Genomic DNA, 20,878 nt, shown 5'->3' with positions numbered 1-20,878 from the left:
GAGCATGGCGTCTCTGCTCCAGCAGAGCTGTCGGGTCTCTCCGGGAGCAGAGCAGAGTCTGACCTCACTTCCTCTTCCGCCCAGAATTCTATTCTGTTTACTCCTCCCATCTATGTTCCAAGCCATGAGGCCAAGCAGCTGGTTTATTATAACTTAACCAATGAAATCAACAGATTGATATATGACACTCCCACATCAGTTAAAGGCATTTTGAGCTCAACTTCTTTCAAGGGAAAAATGCCTTGGCAGTTTTCATCACACAACAGGGTGTGTGACAGCCACTCAGATGAAGGGACAAAAGAGATAAAACTCTTGACAATTCCAGAGTCAAAATGTCAAGTCACCATTTGGCTTTCCAGAAGCTTGGTAGCTGTGTGGCATATTTCACAGGGATGGTCTGACTTCCAGTAACCAATGAAATGTCAGCTCTCTCCCCTTCCTTCTTCTGTTAATGCTAGCACCGGCCTAGAGTGACAAAAGTGTGCAAAGGGCAGGTGTTGGAGGGTTCCCTTGACTGAGTGCGGTGCTTGTAGACCCTTCAGCTGAAAAGGTACTGGAAGGGACTCGAATACAGAGCAGAGGGCCCGGGAGAAGTCGTTTAAGGCTTTGATAACTGAGAGAGTTTTCAGGGTTTTTTTTTTTAAATGATTTATGCTTTGGAAGATATGAGAAGAAGGGTTCAGTAGATGAGGCAAGGTCATTTAGAGTCATCTTACACACGGCCTGTAACGAAACAATGAGACTGTAGAGCGAGCCAGCAGTGAGAAGGAAGGACGGCTGTGGAGGAGAACACACAGACCTTGGTAAGGACAGACCAGCAGAGTCCTGTTAGGGATAAAGAAGTGCATGGGAGCTTGCTGGTGCCGTGACTCATTTAAAGTGCAGGCAACAAAGACACTTGGGATTGATGAGGGCAGTGACACGGAGCGCTCATCAGCAGCCTGTGTCCCAGTGTCCCAGCTATCGGCAAGATCATAATTCTTGCTAATTAAACAATTGTGTTCAGCCAAATACGGACTTTTATTATTCCCACATTGCCACGAGATCGTACAAAGATGAATCAGACCAGCCCTGCATCTCAGCATGATGAAGGAAGTCGGTGCAAGCAGAAACAGTAACAGAAAGCAAACTGCGCCTTGCTTGAGAGCAGAACAGGATCTGGAGGAGGAGAGCTTCCTAGTGCTTTAGAGGCAGGCTGTGGGTAGAAGCTGCAGAAACTGGACACACCTGTGATAGGAAACAAAACTACCAAGCTGGAAAACGATGATTTTTTTTTCCTCTTTAGACTTCTATCCATTTTAATAATCAAATTTAGACACATCTGCCGGAAGTTGACCCGATGTGCCCCCGCCCCACCATACAGCAGTGCTGTGAAAATCTCAGGGAATTCTTCAAAGAAAGTGGATGACACAAGGTGTGTAGGTAAAAGTTCACACCCATAAACAGTGAAGTTAGAGACCGGCAAAGATGTGGTCCGTCAGAACAGATTGTAGACTCTAATTACAGACGCGAGCCGATCACATGCTGGCAGTCTCTTGATTCTATTCCTGGACACTTTGAACACTTTGAACTCCCACAGCTTAGACCGAATGAATGGACGGGTTAGCGCTGGAAAACATGGCCAATGAAAGGGGCTTCTCTGAACGCTGGAGCAGGCTTACACTCCAACAAACCTCATCTGGTTTTTCTCTTCTACTTTCCTGAGTTTACTTCATAAGAACATATAAAGATTTTTTTAAAACCATCATTAGTAAGTTCTTCCAGTATGTGACATGTGACAGCCAGGTTGTGGCCTCAAACTGGCATAGGCATCTCTGGTACTTTGTGCCTGGATCAGTTCAACACAGTGTAATTTTAATTTTGTGTTGAAAACATCAGCCATTGACTCAAAAAGGAAAACACTCCAGCCTAAATGTTGTGTCACAACCTGCTTCCATTCTTCCTGAAGGCGGGTTTCCACCCAGCAGCCTTCTCATCCTGTTCCCCTCCATCTTATCTATCTATCCATCCATCTTCTATATCTATCTATCTATCTATCTATCTATCTATCTATCTATCTATCTATCTATCTATCTATCTATCTATCTATCATCTATCCATCCATCATCTATCTATCCAACATCTATCTATCTATCTATCTATCTATCTATCTATCTTATTTATTTTTGTCTGCTTGTTCCTGCATTTTATCTTTCCAAATGTCAAGTTTGTTGCTGTCTTCTAGTTGGGCAACCTTTTATTCACTTCTCTGCTGCTCTAACTTGGAAATATATTTCCCATGACCTGACTCTTCTTTATTATAGAATATTCTGTGCTACTGTAACATCAGTACCTTATAGCTCATGAGCTGCTATAAATGGTGGACAAAGGTGCTGTCTGGTTCTCTCTTTTTGGTTTTTTAAATTAAGGTTTAAATATTTTTATGAGAATGAGGGTTCTGCCTTCATGTATGTATATGCACCACCTATGGCCCTGGTGTCTTCAGAGGTCAGAAGGATTGGGATCCCCAAGAACTGGAGTTACCAATGGTTATGAGCCATCATCACGGGGTCTTCTTCAAGAACAAGCTTCCTCAACCTCTGAGCCATCTCTCCAGCTCCTGCCTGTACTCTCTTAATTGAACTGACAAGTAAGTAATTGCTTCTTATCCAAATGTCGTCTGACCATCAAAGAACTTTTACTTAGGAGCTTAGGTTGTGCTGGGTAGTGATGGTGCAGGCCTTTAGTCCTAGTGCTCAGGAGACAGGTAAGAGGATCTTTGTGTTGGTGGCCAGCCTGGAATAATGTGAGTTCCCCGATAGCCAGGACCTCCGAGAAACAGAACAAAACAAAAGAGAAAGAAAACATTTATTCCTCACCTCAGGTGAGGGAGAACTGACCCTGCTGGTGTGGGTATAGGAGAGCTGGTTCCACCCCCTCTCCTGAAGTGGGCTGGCCAGCGGCCTGGACTAACTAGCTCAGCTCCTACCCAGTCCACAGCTGGGTCTTGTCCCACTCTAACATCTACCCCACCTAGGACCAGCTGAGGCCGGCGAAGAGGCTGGTCCAGTTAGACCAGTACTCACAGGATCTCCATGACTTAGGAGGCCGTGGGATATCCCAGAGGAATTCTGATGAGGATCCAGGGATGATGATACCAGAAACCAGAGGCCTTCAACCAGACCATTGACTCGTTGTGATGTACATTTGCTGGTAGAGCTGATTGGATAAAAGGTAACCTAGGTGATGAAGGAGAAGCTACAATAAGCTAAATATGGACAGATCACCCAAAGGAAGTTCTTTACTTCCAACCATCATCACTTGCCAGAGTAGGACCCAGCCATCGAGAAATTTAAATGGAGGCCTGGGTCTCAGTAGTTTACCCTGAAGCAATACCTGACAGCAGGAAGAACGGCAAGCTGAGATTGCTTGAGCACCACCCAAAAGCAGACCATCTAAAGGAAATGCCTGACATTCCAGCCACTGCAGATAGGACCATCTGCTAGAACACACTCACCAGGACACACCTAGACAAGTGTCAGCCAATCAGGGGCTCACCCTAACTTTTACCACTATAAAAACCCAACTCTAACTGAGCTTGGGACTCTCCATTTATTCCAATACGTTGGACATGCGGAGAGGCCGAGTTTGCAAACTTGCATAAAATAAAGGCTCTTTTGCTTTTACATACTCAATCTCCTTGTTGACTTTTGTGGGGACTTTGCAGATTTGGGCGTAACAGGTCACACACTGCCCCCAATACCACCAGAACAAAGAAGAGGTGTTGGAAAGGTGGTAGAGGAGAAGCTAAAAGTTGTTTGTTATGTTCTTGTTTTTGTTTGTTTGCTTCGTTTTGATTTCTTTTTAAATTTTCTTTTGGGGAGAGACTGCAGAAGTGAGGGAAATGTGGGGGGACTGGGAGGTGAGTGGAAATGGGGTGTATGATGTGAAATTCCCAAAGAATCATTAAAAATTATATTTAAAAAAAGGACTTGGGGTTGCTGGAACCACCAGTTGAAGCTGATTGTTTTCAGCTTATTTTAGAGGGGAACTCCCCCCCACCTCTGCCCCAGAGAGGCTGTCAGGAGACAAGTGTGACAATTACAATCACACTTCCATCAGCAAGGAGTTAGTGTTGACCTATGAGGTGATTTGAAAGAAAATTGTCCCAAAGGGAGTGACTCTATTAGGAGGTGTGGCCTTGTTGGAGTGGGTGTGGTCTTGTTGGAGGAAGTGTGTCACTGCTGAGGCGGGCTTTGAGATCTCATATGCTCAAATCACATCCGCGCTCAAATCACATCCGCTGAGACAGTTCACTTCCTATTGCCTGCAAGTCAAGATATAGGACTACTTGGCTACTTCTCCAGCATCACGTCTGCCCGCACACCACCATGTCATGCCATGATGATAATGGACTAAGCCTCCGAAAACATAAGCTGCCCCAATAAAATGTTTTTCCTTTATACGAGTTGCCATGATCATGGTGTCTCTTCACAGCAATAGAAATCCTAAGATAACCTATTTCCATTGACAGTTTTTGTTTGTTCTAAGAACTGTCTTGTTTTTAAACCTTATGAAAGTAATATAGATTCCCGGCTCTGGCCATATCAATTTTGTCATCTTTGTTTCTAGAGTTATTAAGGAAGCACTAGATAGATGTTTGTCAGAGTCAGCCAGAGAGAGACAGATGTAACTCCCGAGCTACACTGACGAAGGCAGGGTTTACTCAGGTATGCCAATCATGAAGGCAAATGACCCAAGAACTCAGAGGATTCCATTTTGTCTCAGCCCTAAAAGAGCAGGCTGGCTGGTGGAGAGGAATTCTTACAGCTCTCCATTGGTGTCATACACGTCTCCTATCCAGTGGGCTGCCAGTTGTAGGTATGAGGTGTTTAAGTGTTATTTTAAGTAGGAAGGGTTTGAATTAGTGGTTCTGGCTTTTGTAGAGTTGCGACCCTTTAATACATGTTCCTCATGTTGTGGAGACCTCCAACCATAACATTCTTTTCATTGCTACTTCATAACTGTAATTTGCTACTGTTATGGATTGTGAATATTTTTGGAGATAGAGGAGAGGTTTGGGACCCACAGGTTGAGACCAACGGCTTTAAACCTTTTTAGTAGCTTGTTTAAATCATGAGTAATTGGCTAGAGCCAAAACCAAAACCAAAAGAAAAGCTTCACTTCTGACATGGGAAGACCCAACTAAGCCATGCATGCTTAGCAGCCGCAGCCTCTAACTGTGACTTTTCTATATCTTAACTTTAGATTCTTAGAGAGAGTCACAGTCAAAAACTGTTCACCAGCAATAACTTCAGTTGATAAATCGATGAGACACACCGAGCACTGCATTTTGCAGAGCCTACTTTCGTGTGTTTGCTTTGGCCGTGATCGGGACATAGAGACAGTCTATACGCCCGGCTACAGTGAACGATCCAAAGGAAGCAATACCTATGCTGCATGGAATTTTATGCAGCCATAAAGAAAAGAGAAATCATGGCATGTATAGGAGAATGCACATGACTAGAAGCCATTATAGTAAGTGAGATAAGCCAGGCTCCGAAAGACACGTACTCACTCATGTATTCTCATGTAGGTGGGACCTAAATTTAAAAGTGTGTGTGTGTGGGGGGGGGTATGGGTCATGAGTAGAAGGGGGATCATGAGAAGTAAGGAAAAACAATGGGAAATATATAAGGGAAAAACAGAAAGGGGGTAACTGGGTGGAAGAAAAGAAAGTGATTAGATGAGGAAAGGGGACTGTGAAGGGGGGGAACCAGCGAGACCAGAGTGTATGACAGAGGTGTATAAAGTGTCATGCTGAAACACTTTACTCCATATTCTATAGCAAATTCTCTCTTTTTCCCAAAAAACTGTGAGGAAGAGAAGTTTCACCAATGACTCTCTGACCAGAGACCACAGGCACTACTGCTGTGTGACATTCTCCAAAAAAAAAAAAAAAAAAAAAGACAGAAAGTGGCTGAGGGCAGCGTGAACAGGCTGCGTCACTGATCATGGGAAATGTAGATGCCTCTCCAAGTGGGTGCCTTAAACCTCTCGTGGTGGCTGTTATCACAAACGAAAGATAAGAAACACTAGCAAAATTGTGGAGAAATGGGGACAGTTATGAAATACAATAGTATTGTTGGGAGCATAAAATTATAGCACAGTCATGGAAAATAGTGTAGTTTCCTTAAAACACTAAAAATCAAATTAACATTTAATGCCAAAGAATTAACAACGTCCCAAGGACAAACCCAGCAGCTACCTTCTGCACAAGCTTGTGCCAATGTGTCCAAACATGAGAAGACTCAACCTCAACCAATTAAAAATACATTAATGTAGCCACTGCTTGTTTAACCAACTATGTTTGAGATGACCTCACTGTCCCTAAAGCTCCCCTTAGCTATGCTTAAAAGGAATCTGCACGCTCCTCTCGGGGTTGTCGCCGTTTTGTACAGGTGAGCGACCCCACATGCAAGTGGTATAATAAACCCTCTCTGTTCTTACATACTATTTGAGTCTGGGGTTTTCCTTCAGCGTTTCCTCGGACCCTCGGCCATGGGCGATGCCTGGTCGGCCGGCCTGCCTCTCTGAAGGCACTGACCTTGCACTACTCATACCAAATGCGAAATGATTAGGACAAGACATCATTCCAGAAATCCTAGTTCATGGAGGGCACGCTGGAGAATCACCATGGCAGGAAAAGTTTGTTCTGAAAACCGTTCCAGTTGGTGGTGTTTGTGAACACTAGATAGCATTTCCTCCCACAGGACCAAAGGTGCTGAAATATGTGATTGCTAGGAGAAAAGAGAGACAGAAGCGAATATCGGCCGTGTTTCCATTTTGGCTTGTGTGTGACTTTAAGGATGTAAGTGCTCACCCAAGTCAGAGTGTCCGTGAGCATTCTCCATCAGCTCTGCAGCTATACACGATAAACAGAACCATTACACATTTCCAGGCAATGACAGCATTTGGACTTTTCTTTAAAACTAAATTTTTAACTGAGGGCAACAGAATAGTATTTGTAGCATCCTTTTTTAGCCACACGGTAGATCCCACGTGCTCACTAAGCTGTTCGGAGTGGCCCAGCGTGCAAGAACATGACTTTGGTGTCTGTTTTCCCTATTGTGCCAATAAGACCACTATTAACACACATTTTTTTCTTTTTTTTTTTATTGAGAATAAGAAAAAAAAAGTTTCCGCCTCCTCCCAGCCTCCCATTTCCCTCCCCCTCCCCCCATTCTTCTCCCCCTCCTGCCACTCCTCTCCCCCTCCCTCTCTAATCCAAAGAGCAGTCAAGGTTCCCTGCCCTGTGGAAAGTCCAAGGTCCTCCCGCTCCGTCCATGTCTAGGAAGGCGAACATCCAAATTGGCTAGGCTCCCACCAAACCGGAACATGAAGTAGGATCAGAACCCCTTGCCATTGACCTTGGCTTCTCATCTGTCCTCATTGTTCGCCATGATCAGAGAGTCCGGTTTTATCCCATGCTTTTTCAGTCACAGTCCAGCTGGCTTTGGTGAGCTCCCAAGAGATCAGCCCCCACTGTCTCAGTGGGTGGGTGCACCCCCCGTGGTCCTGACATCCTTGCTCATGTTCTCCCTCCATCTGCTCCTCATTGGGACCTTGGGAGCTCAGTCCAGTGCTCCAGTGTGGGTCTCTGTCTCTATCTCCATCCATCACCAGATGAAGGTTCTATGGTGATATGAAAGATATTCGTCAGTATTGCTATGGGATAGTGTCATTTCAGGTTCCCTATCCTCCGCTTCCCAAGGGACTAACTGGGGACATCGCCTTGGGCTCCTGGGAGCCACTCTAGGTTCAAGTCTCTTGCCAACTCTAAGGTGGCTCCCTTAACTAAGATAACACACATTATTTTAAATATTTTTCATCAACCAGAAAAGTTCCTCAGCCTTGGTCTCTTCTAGAAGCAATCATTGTTCTGATTTTAATCACATTTTTTTCTTCCCTGCAGAACTTCATATCCACAGAACCACAGAGTCTACACTCTTGCAACTGACTTTCTTCCCTGAGTGTAGACTTTGGGGGTTCATTCATGTTTCTGCTTGCACAAGCAGTTTGCTTCTCTTTATTATTTCATTGCATTCCACTGGCTGAGGACATCGCAGTTTATTTTTCTGCTCTATTGATGGGCACCTGGGTTGTTTCCAGTTTGGGGCTATTATGAATAAAGCTGCTATAAGCTTCCTTACACAAGGCTTTTTGTGGGCGAGTGTTTTCCTTTATTTTGTATAAACACTAGAATTGGTATTACTGAGTCATACGACAGATGTGTGCTTAACTCTTTAAGAAACTTAAGAAACTGCTAGGTTGCCAAATTTTCCATTCTTACCAGCACGGATCTAAGTTGTGTCTCCTTTATATTTTTGCTAACGTTGGGTGAGTATCAGTTATTTATCTCTACCCATATGAATGAGTTTCCAGTAGTATATTATTGTAGTTTTAATTTGCATTTCTCTAACAGCCAGAGATCTTGGGCTTTTTTTTCTTGGACATTAATGTACTTTTTCTGAAGTTTCTGTTCACATCCTATTTTTAAAAATTGATAAATAGGGCCTCATAAAACTAAAGAGCTTCTGTACAACTAAGGAAACAATCAGGGTGGTAGAGAATCTTTGCCAGATATACATCTGACAGAAGATTAGCAGCCACAATATATAGAGAACTCAAAAAAAAAAGAATAAAACAATGATCTAATTTAAAAAATGAGCTATGGATCCGAACAGGAAGTTCTCCAAAAAAGAAATAAAAATGACTAAGAAATAACTCAAAACCATTCATCCCTAGCAACTCAGGAGGTGTCGGTCAAAGCAACCATGATAACAAACAGTGGCAAGGATGTGGGGAAAGAGAACTGTCACTCACTGCTGGGGGTGGGGGTGGGGAGTGCTGGAGCAGCCATTCTGGAAATCAGTGAGCAAAACTCTCAAAATGTCAAAAATAGACCTACCATATGATCCAGCTACGCCACCTCCAAAGGACTTGACATCCTACATCAAAAATAGGTCTTAGTGATGTGTATTGCTTCTATATTCACAATAGCTAGCTAGCTAAGTGTCCTTCAGCAGATTAACAGGAATATGCACAATGGGATACTACTCAGCTATGAAAAGCAAAACCATAAAATTTGCAGGTAAATGGGTGGAACGAGAAAATACTATACTGAGGGAGATAATCCAGACCCAGAAAGACAAATGCATGTTCTCTCTGTTCGTGATTCCTAGCTCCAGATCTTCGGATGTGAGTGTACAGCTTGAAGTAACCAAAGAAGCCAGGAACATAGAAGGTTGCCGTTGAAGGGGCACTAGGGAAGGAACAGAAGGGTAGAGGTGATGTGAAGGGAGAAATGGGGAAAACCAAGGGAGAGTTTTTAACTGAGAATTGGCAAGTGCGGTCACTGCAGAGGAGAGGGTGGGGGAAGGGAACAAATGACACTACGGATGTTTGTAAAATCCACGAGGAATCATTTTATATTTACCTAAAATTATATATAATATATATGTAAATGTAGGTGTATCCATACATATGTAGTTTAAGTGAAGCTATGCCAGTTGAGGTGATAATGCTTCCTTCAAGGTACATAAACCATCTCATAAAAACCTCAGTTCCAAGTATAAGAAACCTCCTTTCTAGTTGTTGTTCAGATGAGCCCAAGAGACTCCCAAAACAGTATAGGCTATCACTGTTGCTCTTAGAACAATATAAGCTATTGCTATTGCTCTTGGTTGCCTCCCAGATGTTGAACTTAAATCCTTACTGTTGAAGACACCACATACACTGGACATAAAAATTAGAAGGACTGAGCTGGATCTGACCTGAGAGAGTCTCTTCCCTGAGAATTGGCTTTCACAATGTGGAAGATGTTGTGTGAGCTGTCAAGGGAGGAAAGCAACCAGCATCCTACCGAGCGGTGACACCCATAAACCACAACAATGACCAGCATGGAAAGATACCCCTAAGTTTGTAATAGTGGCATTTACAGCTAGGCAGTAACCAACCGCTGTCAGATTGGATTTCGGTCCACTCAACTGGAGGAAAATCATTCCTGGTACTGAAAACATAGCCAACTACACATGGCTACACATGGCTAGTGAGGTCATGGATCTTAGAGGAGAAGCTGATAACTGCTACTTTGCTAAACCAGTACACTTTCCAATGGCATTCTAAATATGTATCATTATACCCACAGATAAGTGTAGCTCTCTCCCCTCTTCAAAGAAGTGTCTCTTTGAAGCAGACAGAAACCATTACAGAGAGCTATAAGAGATCAAAATGCAGAAAACAACTGGTTATGGGTTGCCCAGACTCACTTGCTCTATCTACAACACACCCTGGTCCTGGGGGCACTGCGTAAGAGGGGGACAGAAGTTCTAAGACCTAGAGCTACAAAGTCTGTTGAGATTGTGTTTTCTAGAAATGGCATGGAAGCTACACCCACAAAATCTAAACAATAATTCTGCCTAAACAATACTGGAACAGTGATAATACCAACAGACATGTTAGCATGGAAGACAGATACCTCACTGATCCCCACGCCTAGCTCAAGAGATAGAGGTAATTCATGACTGCTGAGAAGGGAGAGAGTCTGCCCTAGGGATGAGCCCCCTGATCGGTTGTGTGGTCAGCCCTGAAAACATACACCTACAAGCAACACCAAATGGTCTCAGCAGGTTGTGTTCATATATTTATGTGTTTGTATATATGGAACAATAATAATCAAAGAAAAAGAGGCCAATAATCTCTCTCTCTTTCTCTCTCCCTCTCAATTTGCTATCACTCCCTTGACACAAATTGTATACCTTCAGAATACTCCTTGGTCACACAAGGATAATAATAATTTAGGACGATTGTTTCTCTTATCTCAAGGATTCTCTTTAACAATAATTTTTCATACTTACGATCACAATTTTATTTGCTAAAACGGAAGCACCATTGGCCATTTTGTGAATCACCTGCTTCACACATTGAATATTTCATGTTAAAATGATTAAGATCTAAGCCATGTTGATTTGCTTAAGTTCCTTGAGGACTCAGCAGAAATTTTGTTCTTTTATTATTTTATTTTAATTAAAGTTTTTATGTGTGTGAGTGTTTTGACCGTGCACATCTGTGTGCCCCATGCATGGAGTACCCATAGAGTTCAGAAGATGGAGTTCCAGACAGCTGTGTGCCACTATGGAGGTGCAGGGATCTTGACTCAGGACTTCTAGGAGAGCAACCAGTGGTCTTGACTGTTGAGCTATCTCTCCTCTGCCTCTAGCAGAGATTTTTAAAGAGTAATTTGGATTCTGTTTCAAGGTTCAATTTGCAACAATTTTGAATATGGATAATGTTGAGTCTCTGCAGATAGTCTACAAAATATAGGTAGATAAATATTTTAAAACTAAACTGTAAAGGTGAACCTTGAAACAAGAGTAATCTTCGAAACATGGATTGGGAAATAACAAGGAAAAAAAAAACAGAAAAGAGGAAAAGTTATTTCTAGATAAACAGATCTTTGTGGAGTGCAAATGTCTTGTCCAGACCTCTCTGATTAGTTTAGGCTCCCTATGTCCTCCACAGTGGACACATGAACATCCAGAAGTCCACTTGAAGTTCGAGATTCTGCAGGCCTGTCCTACTGCTGTTGATACCACGGTTACTTTCTAGCTTCCAGCCGCATTGTGGTTCTTCCTTGCTCTCCACTCCTCTTCCTGATGTCTGCCACCATGAATTGTGTTCCTTCTACTGCTTGGCTTCTCATCCCTGCAGTTTCCGTCCTCCATACCACATTGCTCCCCCCCCCCCACTTAACTATGCACTTTGTGACGGAGCTAGCCATGACTGGATGACCAGGCTGTGGCAAGGGCTGGACAAGCAATGGGTTCCGAGTAAACAGAGACAAACCTCTATTTCTTCCCTACATTATCTCCTGGAATTTAAATCACACCTCATAAGTTTTTATTGTGTCTGGGCCAGGTTGGGGACAGAGACTACTCTATTCAAACCTAGTACTTTAGCGTCTCGCACAGCCCTTCATAAAAGTGATTACATGTTTTTCTTGTTTTATGATAGTGAGTGAGGAATGGAAAACTGTTCAAGATTATGCATATAAATAATTAAAGATGTGCTTTTAAAAGAAGAGCAAAACAGAGAGAGGAACAATTATTTCTTTAAAATCTTTTTCACTGCGTACCATGGTTCATGGTACTGTTTTGCATAAGGACGCTTTCATACAAGCCTATAAATTGGACATATTCTGCCCACGCCCACCCCTGCCTTCCCTTTGTTACCTCTGCCCTTAGTCTCTTTTGGTCCCTTAGACAGTTTTTATTCTACTTTCATTTCACTGGTACTTTCATGGTTTTATGTATTTACATAATATTTCATTGAAAACTACATGTGAAAGAAAGATATTTGGGCTTCTAAGACTGATTGACTCAGTTTGCTTCCTATGAGTAATCCCTGGTTGCATTCATGACATAACTTTATTCTTTGTGACGGAACAATTCTCCACTGTGAATCCAGCCCATTTTCTTTATCCAGCCCTCTGTTCTTGGACACTTAGGTTGGTCCCAGCCACTGTGATTGGTGCTGGGATAAACACTGATGCCCACGTAGCTCTGAGTTATGCTCACTTGGAGCTCACGCGTGGGGAGACAGCTTAGCTGGTGAGGTGCCTACTGCGCAAGTACGAAGACCTGTGCTCTCAACCCTAGAATGCACACCAAAAGCAGTGGGTGCGGGGGTGATACCTACCTGTGACTACAGCGCTGGGGGTGAGCGGTGGAGAGGGGTGCAACCCTGAAGATCTTGGGCTGTCCAGTTCTGCTGAAGAGAAGAACCTCAGGTTTCGAGAGAGACCCTGTCTCAAAAAGTTAAAAAAAAAAAAAAGATGGAGAATAATTGAAGAAAGCCACCCAGTGTCAACCTGTGGTCTCGACAGGCAAGCATTCACCCATGAACATTCATTTACCCCACATGTACACATAACCATACCAAACAATACACACCATATACACACATACCAAACAATACACACATATATGCACACATACCAAACAATACACACCATATATGCACACATACCAAACAATACACACCATATATGCACACATGCCAAACAATACACACCATATATGCACACATGCCAAACAATACACACCATATATGCACACACACAATTTACTTGCAAATAAAACAATTTTAAATGGAGAAATGAAGGAAAACTAGCAGTGATGGAGCCCTTGTCTAGAGTGGCCTGCATGCCACCATGCTTTCGACCACTAACCACCTTTTATAAGGGTGGCCATGGTGATGGTGCCTCTCTACAGCAATAGAAACCCTAAGACACCCACACACATGAAATAAAAATAAATAAAATCTTTTTGTTTGTTTGCTCATTTTTGAAACAATGTCTCACTATGTAGCTCTAGATGTCCTAGAACTCATTATGTAGACCAGCCTGGCTTCAAATTCCCAGAGATCCACCTGTCTCTGTCACCTAAGTGTTGGGATTACCAGCAGGTGCCACTATGCCTGGCTATGAGTAAGCAAATCTTTTGAAAGAGTTCTTCTTCATTTTTTTTTAAGTCGACAATGGGCTGATAATTTTAAGATCTCATTTTACATGGCCAACCTGTTTCTGATGCTGACTCTCGCCTGCAGATTTGGTGATTGCCATTTCTCCAGCCTGCCTGGAAGAGGAATGGAGTGGATCTAGGACGCGAACTTTCCCTTGGAATAGAGAAATTTAAGAAAGTCTGTGCAGGCAACTCTCAGGCGAGCTGCGTAGTCTTTGTTCAAATCCGTCTTCATTTGGAGGTCACATTTGCTTAATCTTCAGGAGCCCTATAAAGTTCAAATGTGCTACCCTAGGCCAGGGCTGTAGCTCACTGGTAGAGTGCTTGCTGAGCTCGCTGATGCTGTCTTGTGGTTCCCAGGAACAATTAGTGATGAGCTGTCCTGACAGATGCCATTTGTCCTGTTTTTAATGGTAACCTTTGATGTGCTGATTACCTTCTGGAGAGATATGATGTCTGTCTGTCCAGATGCACACCCAATTGCACTAGTCAGGTGTAAACGAGAGAGAGTGGGGGAATCCAGCCTGCTGGCGTGAAATTTGTTAGAAAACCCACAAGTTAGGATTAGCCTCTCATTGTTCATCCGAGGTGACACTAAATATCCTACTCCCTCCTCCACATGTGGCAAGAACATTTAAGCTAAATGGAGGAGGTAGCAGCCTGTCCTTTTAATTGGAGGGGGCTGGATAGCCCAGTGTTGATGTGTGGTATCTCCTAATCTCTCACACTCTCTTGTCAGATCAGTTTCCAGGTTGGGAGTATGGCCAGCCCCTCTCATTGTGTGATTAGTCGGCTGAGATCCAAGCCTGTAGTTTAGAGCTGGGAGGTGGCATCTAGTGGCAGAGTTTCCTGTGTCAGCGCTCAGCACCAGGAAAGTTGCACTCTAACTTCTCTTAATGCTGTGTTAAGCACAAGGCTATATTATTTCCTAGGCAGCCACACAGAGGGCCCACTCCTTCTCTGGAGGAATAGCCCAGAGGATGTCAGTGTTGGGAAAATTATTCTTCCATCCCAGGATATCTAGGACGGTGGTGGGTTTATGCTGCTGGAAATAGTGCAGTGATGAATATTGATACAGTATTTCTCGTTAAGAATTGTGATGGTTTAAATGAGAAATGTACCCAAGAGGTTCCAGCGTTTAAACACTTGGTGTCATAGTTTACTTTCTTTTTTTAAAATATTTATTTATTTATTTATTATGCATACAATATTCTGTCTGTGTGTTTACCTGCTGGCCAGAAGAGGGCACCAGACCCCATTACAGATGGTTGTGAGCCACCATGTGGTTGCTGGGAATTGAACTCAGGACCTTTGGAAGAGCAGGCAATGCTCTTAACCTCTGAGCCATCTCTCCAGCCCCATAGTTTACTTTCTATTGTTCTGCTAAGGACCACAGCCAAGAGCAACTTGAAAAAAAGATTGATTTGGTTTATATATCTTTAAACAGTCAGTCACTGAGGGAAGCCAAGGCAGAAATCCCAGATGGACAGGATCCTGGAATAACTAAAGCAGAGACCAATAGGAAACACTTACTGACTTTACTCCCATGACTTGCTCAGCTGACATTCTTATATCATCCAAGACCACCCGGGGTGGTGCTGCTCCTAGTGGGCTGACCTCTTCCTTATCAAACATTAATCAGGAAAATATCCCACAGGCTAAATGAGCAAGAAGCAATCCCTCAGTTGAGGTCTTTTTCTTCCCAGATAACTAGAGCTTATATCAAGGTGACAATACAACTAATCGGCATGCTTGATTCCTAGTTGGTGACACTCTTTGGGGACATTTAGGTGGTATAGACCTGTGAGAAGAAGCTTAGCACTTGGGTTATGTTTTTAAATTAAAAACCTTGTACCACTTGTAGTTAGCTCTTCTCTGTGTCTCCTTTGGAAGACGTGAGCTCTCAGCTTCATGCTCTGGACCTTATGCGTGTTGCTTGCTGTTAGGCTTCCTCGCCATGACTGCCTCTCATTCCTCTGGAACGGTAAGCCAAAACAAACTTTTCTGTAAGTTGTCCTGGTGATGGTGTGTTTCATTACAGCAACAGAAAGCAACACATTCAGAAGTTGGTACCAGGAGTGGGGTGTTAACTTAACTATTGATTTTGGAGGAATGTAGAAGACTTTTAAACTTTTGACTAGAGAAGTAGTTGGATGCTATAAACAAAGCTTTGTGGGCCATTATGGTAGGAGGCTGGAAGACAGCAGTCTGAGAGAAATGCAGATGGTGGAGGCCCAGCTGAAGGGGCTTCAGGGGGAACCAAGTTTAGCAACTGGACTATTGGGCATTAATGACAAAATTAATGACATATTTTAGCAAAGACTGTAGCTGCTTTGTGTCCATGTCCTGAGAACGTTCCTGAGGATGAATTAAAAAGTAGTATATTAATTTCTTTGGCAGAGGAAATTTCAAGACAGCATAACATTGAGGATGGTTGTTACTGATAAGACTTATGCATGTCTACAGTGAAAAATAGCAAGTAGGACAGAAAGAAATACAAAGTGTCTGGGTTAGGGAGAAAAAAAAAGAACTCTAAAAACTTAATGTTATAGTAAAGTCACATGCAGAAAGAAAAGTTGTATTTTTTGTTTTGTTTTGTTTTTTGAGATAGGGTTTCTCTGTAGCTTTGGAGCCTGTCCTGGAACTCGCTCTGTAGACCAGGCTGACCTTGAACTCATAGAGATCCATATGTCTCTGCCTCCTGAGGGTTGAGATTAAAGGTGCGTGCCACTACTGCCCGGCTAAGAAGTTGTATTTTTTTTAATGATTTGTTTATTGTTAGGAATATTTTCCTAATGTGAGCTCTCCACCGATGCAAAATCCCAATCAAGCCAAAACAAAACAAGCCAAATCAAGAGATATCCAGGTTTAATGGGAGTTCTGCACTCTCGGGTGACCTCAGGGGAAACCCGTCCGCTGCGAAAGCGACTGCTGACCACTGGAAGAAAGAAAAGGAGACCATGCGTTCCTCTTTTAGGAGTTCACTTAAATATTCTTGGGAGTGGTCCTGACCTCCTCTCCAGAAAGGGGTCAGAACCTGGCCTGCTGGGATAAGGAGTCCAGACTAATATAAACTCTCAGGCCTGGAGGCTGGGATAGATGCAAGGGGCTGGGGTCTATGCTCCCAACTTAACGTTTATTTTTATTTAATGCATATTGATTGATGTTTTGCCTGCATGTGTGTCTGCATGTATGTCTATGTTCCAGGGTGTCAGATCCCCTGGAACTTGAGTTATAGATAGTTGTGGCCTGCCATGTGGGTGCTAGGAATTGAACATGGGTCCTCTAGAAGAACAGTCAGTGCTCAGAACTGTGGAACCGTCTCTTCAGCTCTGAGAAGTTGTAATTGTCAAGGGGGTTAGTAACCATCAAGAAGAGGTCTGATCTGCATGACAACAAAGGGAAGGGCACCCTCAGGGACACCCCACTCAGTTAAGCTTCCAGACAGTGAAAGGAAATGGCCCAGAAAGTTTCTCCTAGAAAGCAATGGCAAACAAAGCTTCCTGCTAATATGGCTCAAGGAGGCCTCTGTATACAATATACTTTTCAGACAGTTGTCTTAGATTTTCTATTGCCCTGAAGAGACAACATGACCATAGCAACTTTTCTAAAGGAAAGCATTTAATTGGAATTGGCTTAAGATTCAGAGGTTTAGTCCACTATTATCATGGCAGAAAGCATGGCAGCATGCAGAGAGACATGGTGCTGGAGAGTAGCTGAGGGTTCTACATCTGGATCCACAGGCAGCAGGAAGAAAGAGTGAGCCACTGGGCCTGATTTGAGCTTCTGAAACCTTAAAGCCTCCTCCCCCACCGTGACACACACACTGTTTCCAACAGGGCCACACATACTCCAATAACGCCACATGTCCTAATTCTTTTATGAGCCCGTGGGGGGCCATTTTCATTCTAACTACCATACAAGTGACTGCTCAATTGTAAGTAGATGAACAAATTAATCAAGGATTTAAAAGGATGGATGGAACTGCCTGTCACTCATAGGTATTCGAACATGTAGACACTGTCGTGGGCAAACCACTTTACTTTTCTGAGCCTCTGTGAAGTGGGGGACTTGCATTGGGTCTGTCGTGCTGTAAGAGTGAGAACTGCGTGTGAAACTGTCCTTTACATTGCGAATCCCTTTGCAGATGGCAGTTACCCTTTCTTAGCGGTTTGCTCAAACGCACATTGTTCCTTAGTGGTGTAAGCAAGAGTTTGGGAGGCACAGAGCCCTGGCTCTGCACTCACCAAGTAAACATACAAAGCAGGTCATGCACTTTTTGTGACTCGCTGCAGCAAACCAGAGTCTGGGAAACCCCACAAGGGATTCCTTTTATCAAGCAGGCTTGGCAGCAGGAGATAAGAAAGTACGGCTCCACTCATATTATCTGCTGTAAAGATGTAGTTACCCTGTTGCTGCATCTTAGCCAACACCCTTTCTCACAAAGCACATAAATCACAACTCTGAAAAGGGTACCAAGCTGGGAGAGGAAAGATGATAACACCCTCCAACCAGATTGGTAGTGCCAACCATAAAGCCAGTGGGTGACAAACGCTGCTCCCAGTTCTCTCTTTCCTCTCCTGAAGGCCTACGCCAATGCCAATATCAAGTACTTAGGCCTTGTGTTCCTTGAGTGAGAAACTGCAATCAAGGTTTATGGCAGTAGCAAAAGTCTCTAGAGACGTTGGCCTTTTGAAAGACGGATCCCAGCGGTAGCTCCTGAGCGATCACTGGCCTGTTGTTGACAAGATTTCAAGAAGAAAGTCAGGGACCCAAGAAAGACCTTTAGAACTGCCTCCATCATGAATTCAAATTTATCCTGGATCCAAAAGCAACAATAAGAAAACAAAGCCAGAATCCCTCTGTAACGGGTTATATTCCAACCAGGCTCTGGAGCTCACATTTTTACAAGTGTGCTAGAATTATTTTGACTAATGCTTTCAGTCCATGATTCCTTGGATCCATTATTTCTGAGCCAGTAAGAGGCAGAAAATTAGGGCAGGGGGATTGTGGTAGAGCAAGGAAGACTATCTCATGGTGGGCTCAGCGGAAGAGAGAGGGAGAGGGTGTGATAGTTATTGTTGTGTTGCTGTGATAAAACACCATCACCAAGACAACTTAGCCAAGGAAGAGTTTATTTGGGCTCACAGTTTCAGAGGAGCAAGAGTCTGTCATGGCGGGAAGGTGTGGAGGAAGGAGCAGAAAGTTGAGGGCCCACATCTTCAAACGCAAGCATAAAACTGATGAAGCAAACTGAAAGTAGAGACTGATATATATTCTCAAAGCTCCCTTGTCCTACACCAATGACATACTTCCTCACTAAACCTCTTCAATAGTGCCACCAACTGGGACCAAGTGAGCTTATGAGGGGCATGCCTCATTCAAACCACATTTCACTTCTGACTCCTATAGGTTTATGGTTGTATCACAATATAAAATGAATTTACAATAACTTCAAAAGTCTCTAGTCTTTCTGAGTCTTTCAACATTATTTAGAGATCCCAAGTCCCAAGTCCCTTTTGGGTCTTAAAAAATAACCTCTTAGATGTAATCCTCTGTTAAATCAAAAGGCAAATTACATACATCAGACACAACATGGCACAGAATATGCATTACCATTCGGAAGGAAGAAATGGGGCCAGGGTGAGGAAATACGTGGCCAAAATAACATCAAAACCCAGCAAAGCAAACACACCAAATCCCATAGCTCTGATTCCAATAACAAAAGGCTTAAATGGCTCTGTCCCTCCAGCCTTGCTGCCTATAACATACATGTCTTTTTTAGGCTAGTTCCATTCCTTGTATGTAACTCTCCTTGGCAGATGTCTTAGGGGTCTGACATCTTCAAATAATGGGGTCTCCACTGCAACTCAGGCCCTACCTTCATAGTTTCATAAAACAGTCTTTCATAACCTCTTGTCCTCTTAGGGTCTTCTTGTGGGGATTCCCGTGGCACACATGAAGCCTAGCTTCAGTGGCTCCCTAAAACTGCAGAGGAGCTTTTCACAGTCCTTTCCTTCGTACATCCTTCATGCCTCATGAGCAGTGGTTCTCAATGTTCCTGGGCTGTGACCCTTTCTTATACTTCCTCATGCTGTGGTGACCCCAGCCATAAAATTACTTATTGCTACTCTGTAACTGGAAATTTACTACTGTTACGGATAGTAATGGGTTTTCCCAAGGTCTTAGGCGACCACTCTGAAAGGGCCATTCAATCCCAAAGGGGTCACGACCCACAGGTTAAGAACCATGGCTCTGAAGCACCATGTGGCTGTCACTGCCAGCGCTGGCTGCCAGCTTGGGATGGAGTCAGCCTCCCTGAACTTCATTAGTAGCGGTTTTGTTTGTTGTTTTCTAGGAGGAAAACTCTTGAGGCTATTTCCTTTCACAGATTGGAAGCTGGATGATGCCTTGCAGAGGGCCCCTTCCCTTTGTCTCAGTGCAGAGCAGGCCTTTCCTGGATGGTGAGCCTTTTTTTTTTTATAGTGTTCCACTCTGCCTTTGTGCAGATTGAGTGCATTTGGCCGCAAAGATCTGTAACAGTGGCTTGCACCCGGATAATTTTCATGTCTTGGCAGGTGCCCCATCACCCAGAAGCCACATGAAAAGGCATGTGAAGACCTGCAGCAAGAGGGGGTACTGCTCCAGAGGACACAAGGTAGGTTAAAGGGCCACCTGGAGCAGGAAACCAGCCAATCACTGAGCACTCTGACTCCGAACCCAGAGGCAGGGAAAGAAACATCTTTATCCCTGAATCCAGGACTAAAGAAACATATCCTGACTCTGAAACCAGTGTCAAGGAAACACACTTTGTCCCTAGAATCAGAGCCAGTGAAAGAAATATGCCCTGGTCCTAAGATTAGAGACAAAAGGACCAGTGAAAGAAACACAGTTTGACCCTGAAATTAGAGCCATCTCTACCCCTGACCAACTAAACTAACCAATGCCTGAGCAGGGAAAACTAACCAATCCCTCTTCTCCCTGGGAAAGCTCCTCCCCTAAGAAGTCTTATATAAGCCTCTGCCTGTACAGTTGGAGGCTGCCTCTGCCACTCTCCTGGACTCCACTCCTCCTTCAAAATAAATCTGTTTCTCAAAGGTCTTGAGTGATGATCTTCATTCACAGGCTAAACAGAAAAAGTAGAAACTTTTCAACGAGCCTGAAGAAACTGCTACATTTCTGCAGCCAGCTTCTCTCCTTTAGCCTAGTGTTAGCAAAACAAGTAGCATCTTAGGCTGGAGAAGCTGATTGCTTTGCTAGGACATTGGCTTAGGAGAACAGGGCAGAGCTCAGCTGCTCTCTAGGAGAGAAGAAGG

The 20,878-nt window shown here is 43.6% G+C and overlaps 1 protein-coding gene across 3 annotated transcripts in view; it reads right to left on the bottom strand.

Annotated features, from left to right (window-relative positions):
- Positions 1-7,275: 7,275 nt before the first annotated feature.
- Positions 7,276-20,878, bottom strand: part of LOC126490033 (uncharacterized) — a 35,661-nt gene continuing 22,058 nt past the window's right edge. Inside the window, exons 5-7 of one of the 3 annotated variants that reach the window (XM_050124720.1) lie at positions 15,418-15,538; positions 12,739-12,844; positions 7,276-8,990 (exon numbers count right to left, since the gene is read on the bottom strand). In XM_050124720.1, the coding sequence (XP_049980677.1) occupies positions 8,963-8,990; positions 12,739-12,844; positions 15,418-15,538 (255 nt within the window). In that variant the 3' untranslated portion in view covers positions 7,276-8,962. Of the gene's footprint in view, positions 8,991-9,035; positions 9,305-12,738; positions 12,845-15,417; positions 15,539-20,878 lie in introns of those variants that run through there. The other 2 variants (XM_050124700.1, XM_050124710.1) reach the window with 2 other exon arrangements.

The sequence above is a fragment of the Alexandromys fortis genome, unplaced genomic scaffold (assembly GCF_014885135.2).
Source record: "Alexandromys fortis isolate MF-2015 unplaced genomic scaffold, M_Fortis_MF-2015_v1.1 scaffold_22, whole genome shotgun sequence".
Taxonomy (NCBI): domain Eukaryota; kingdom Metazoa; phylum Chordata; class Mammalia; order Rodentia; family Cricetidae; genus Alexandromys; species Alexandromys fortis.
This window is presented reverse-complemented; position numbering and strand designations above follow the sequence as displayed.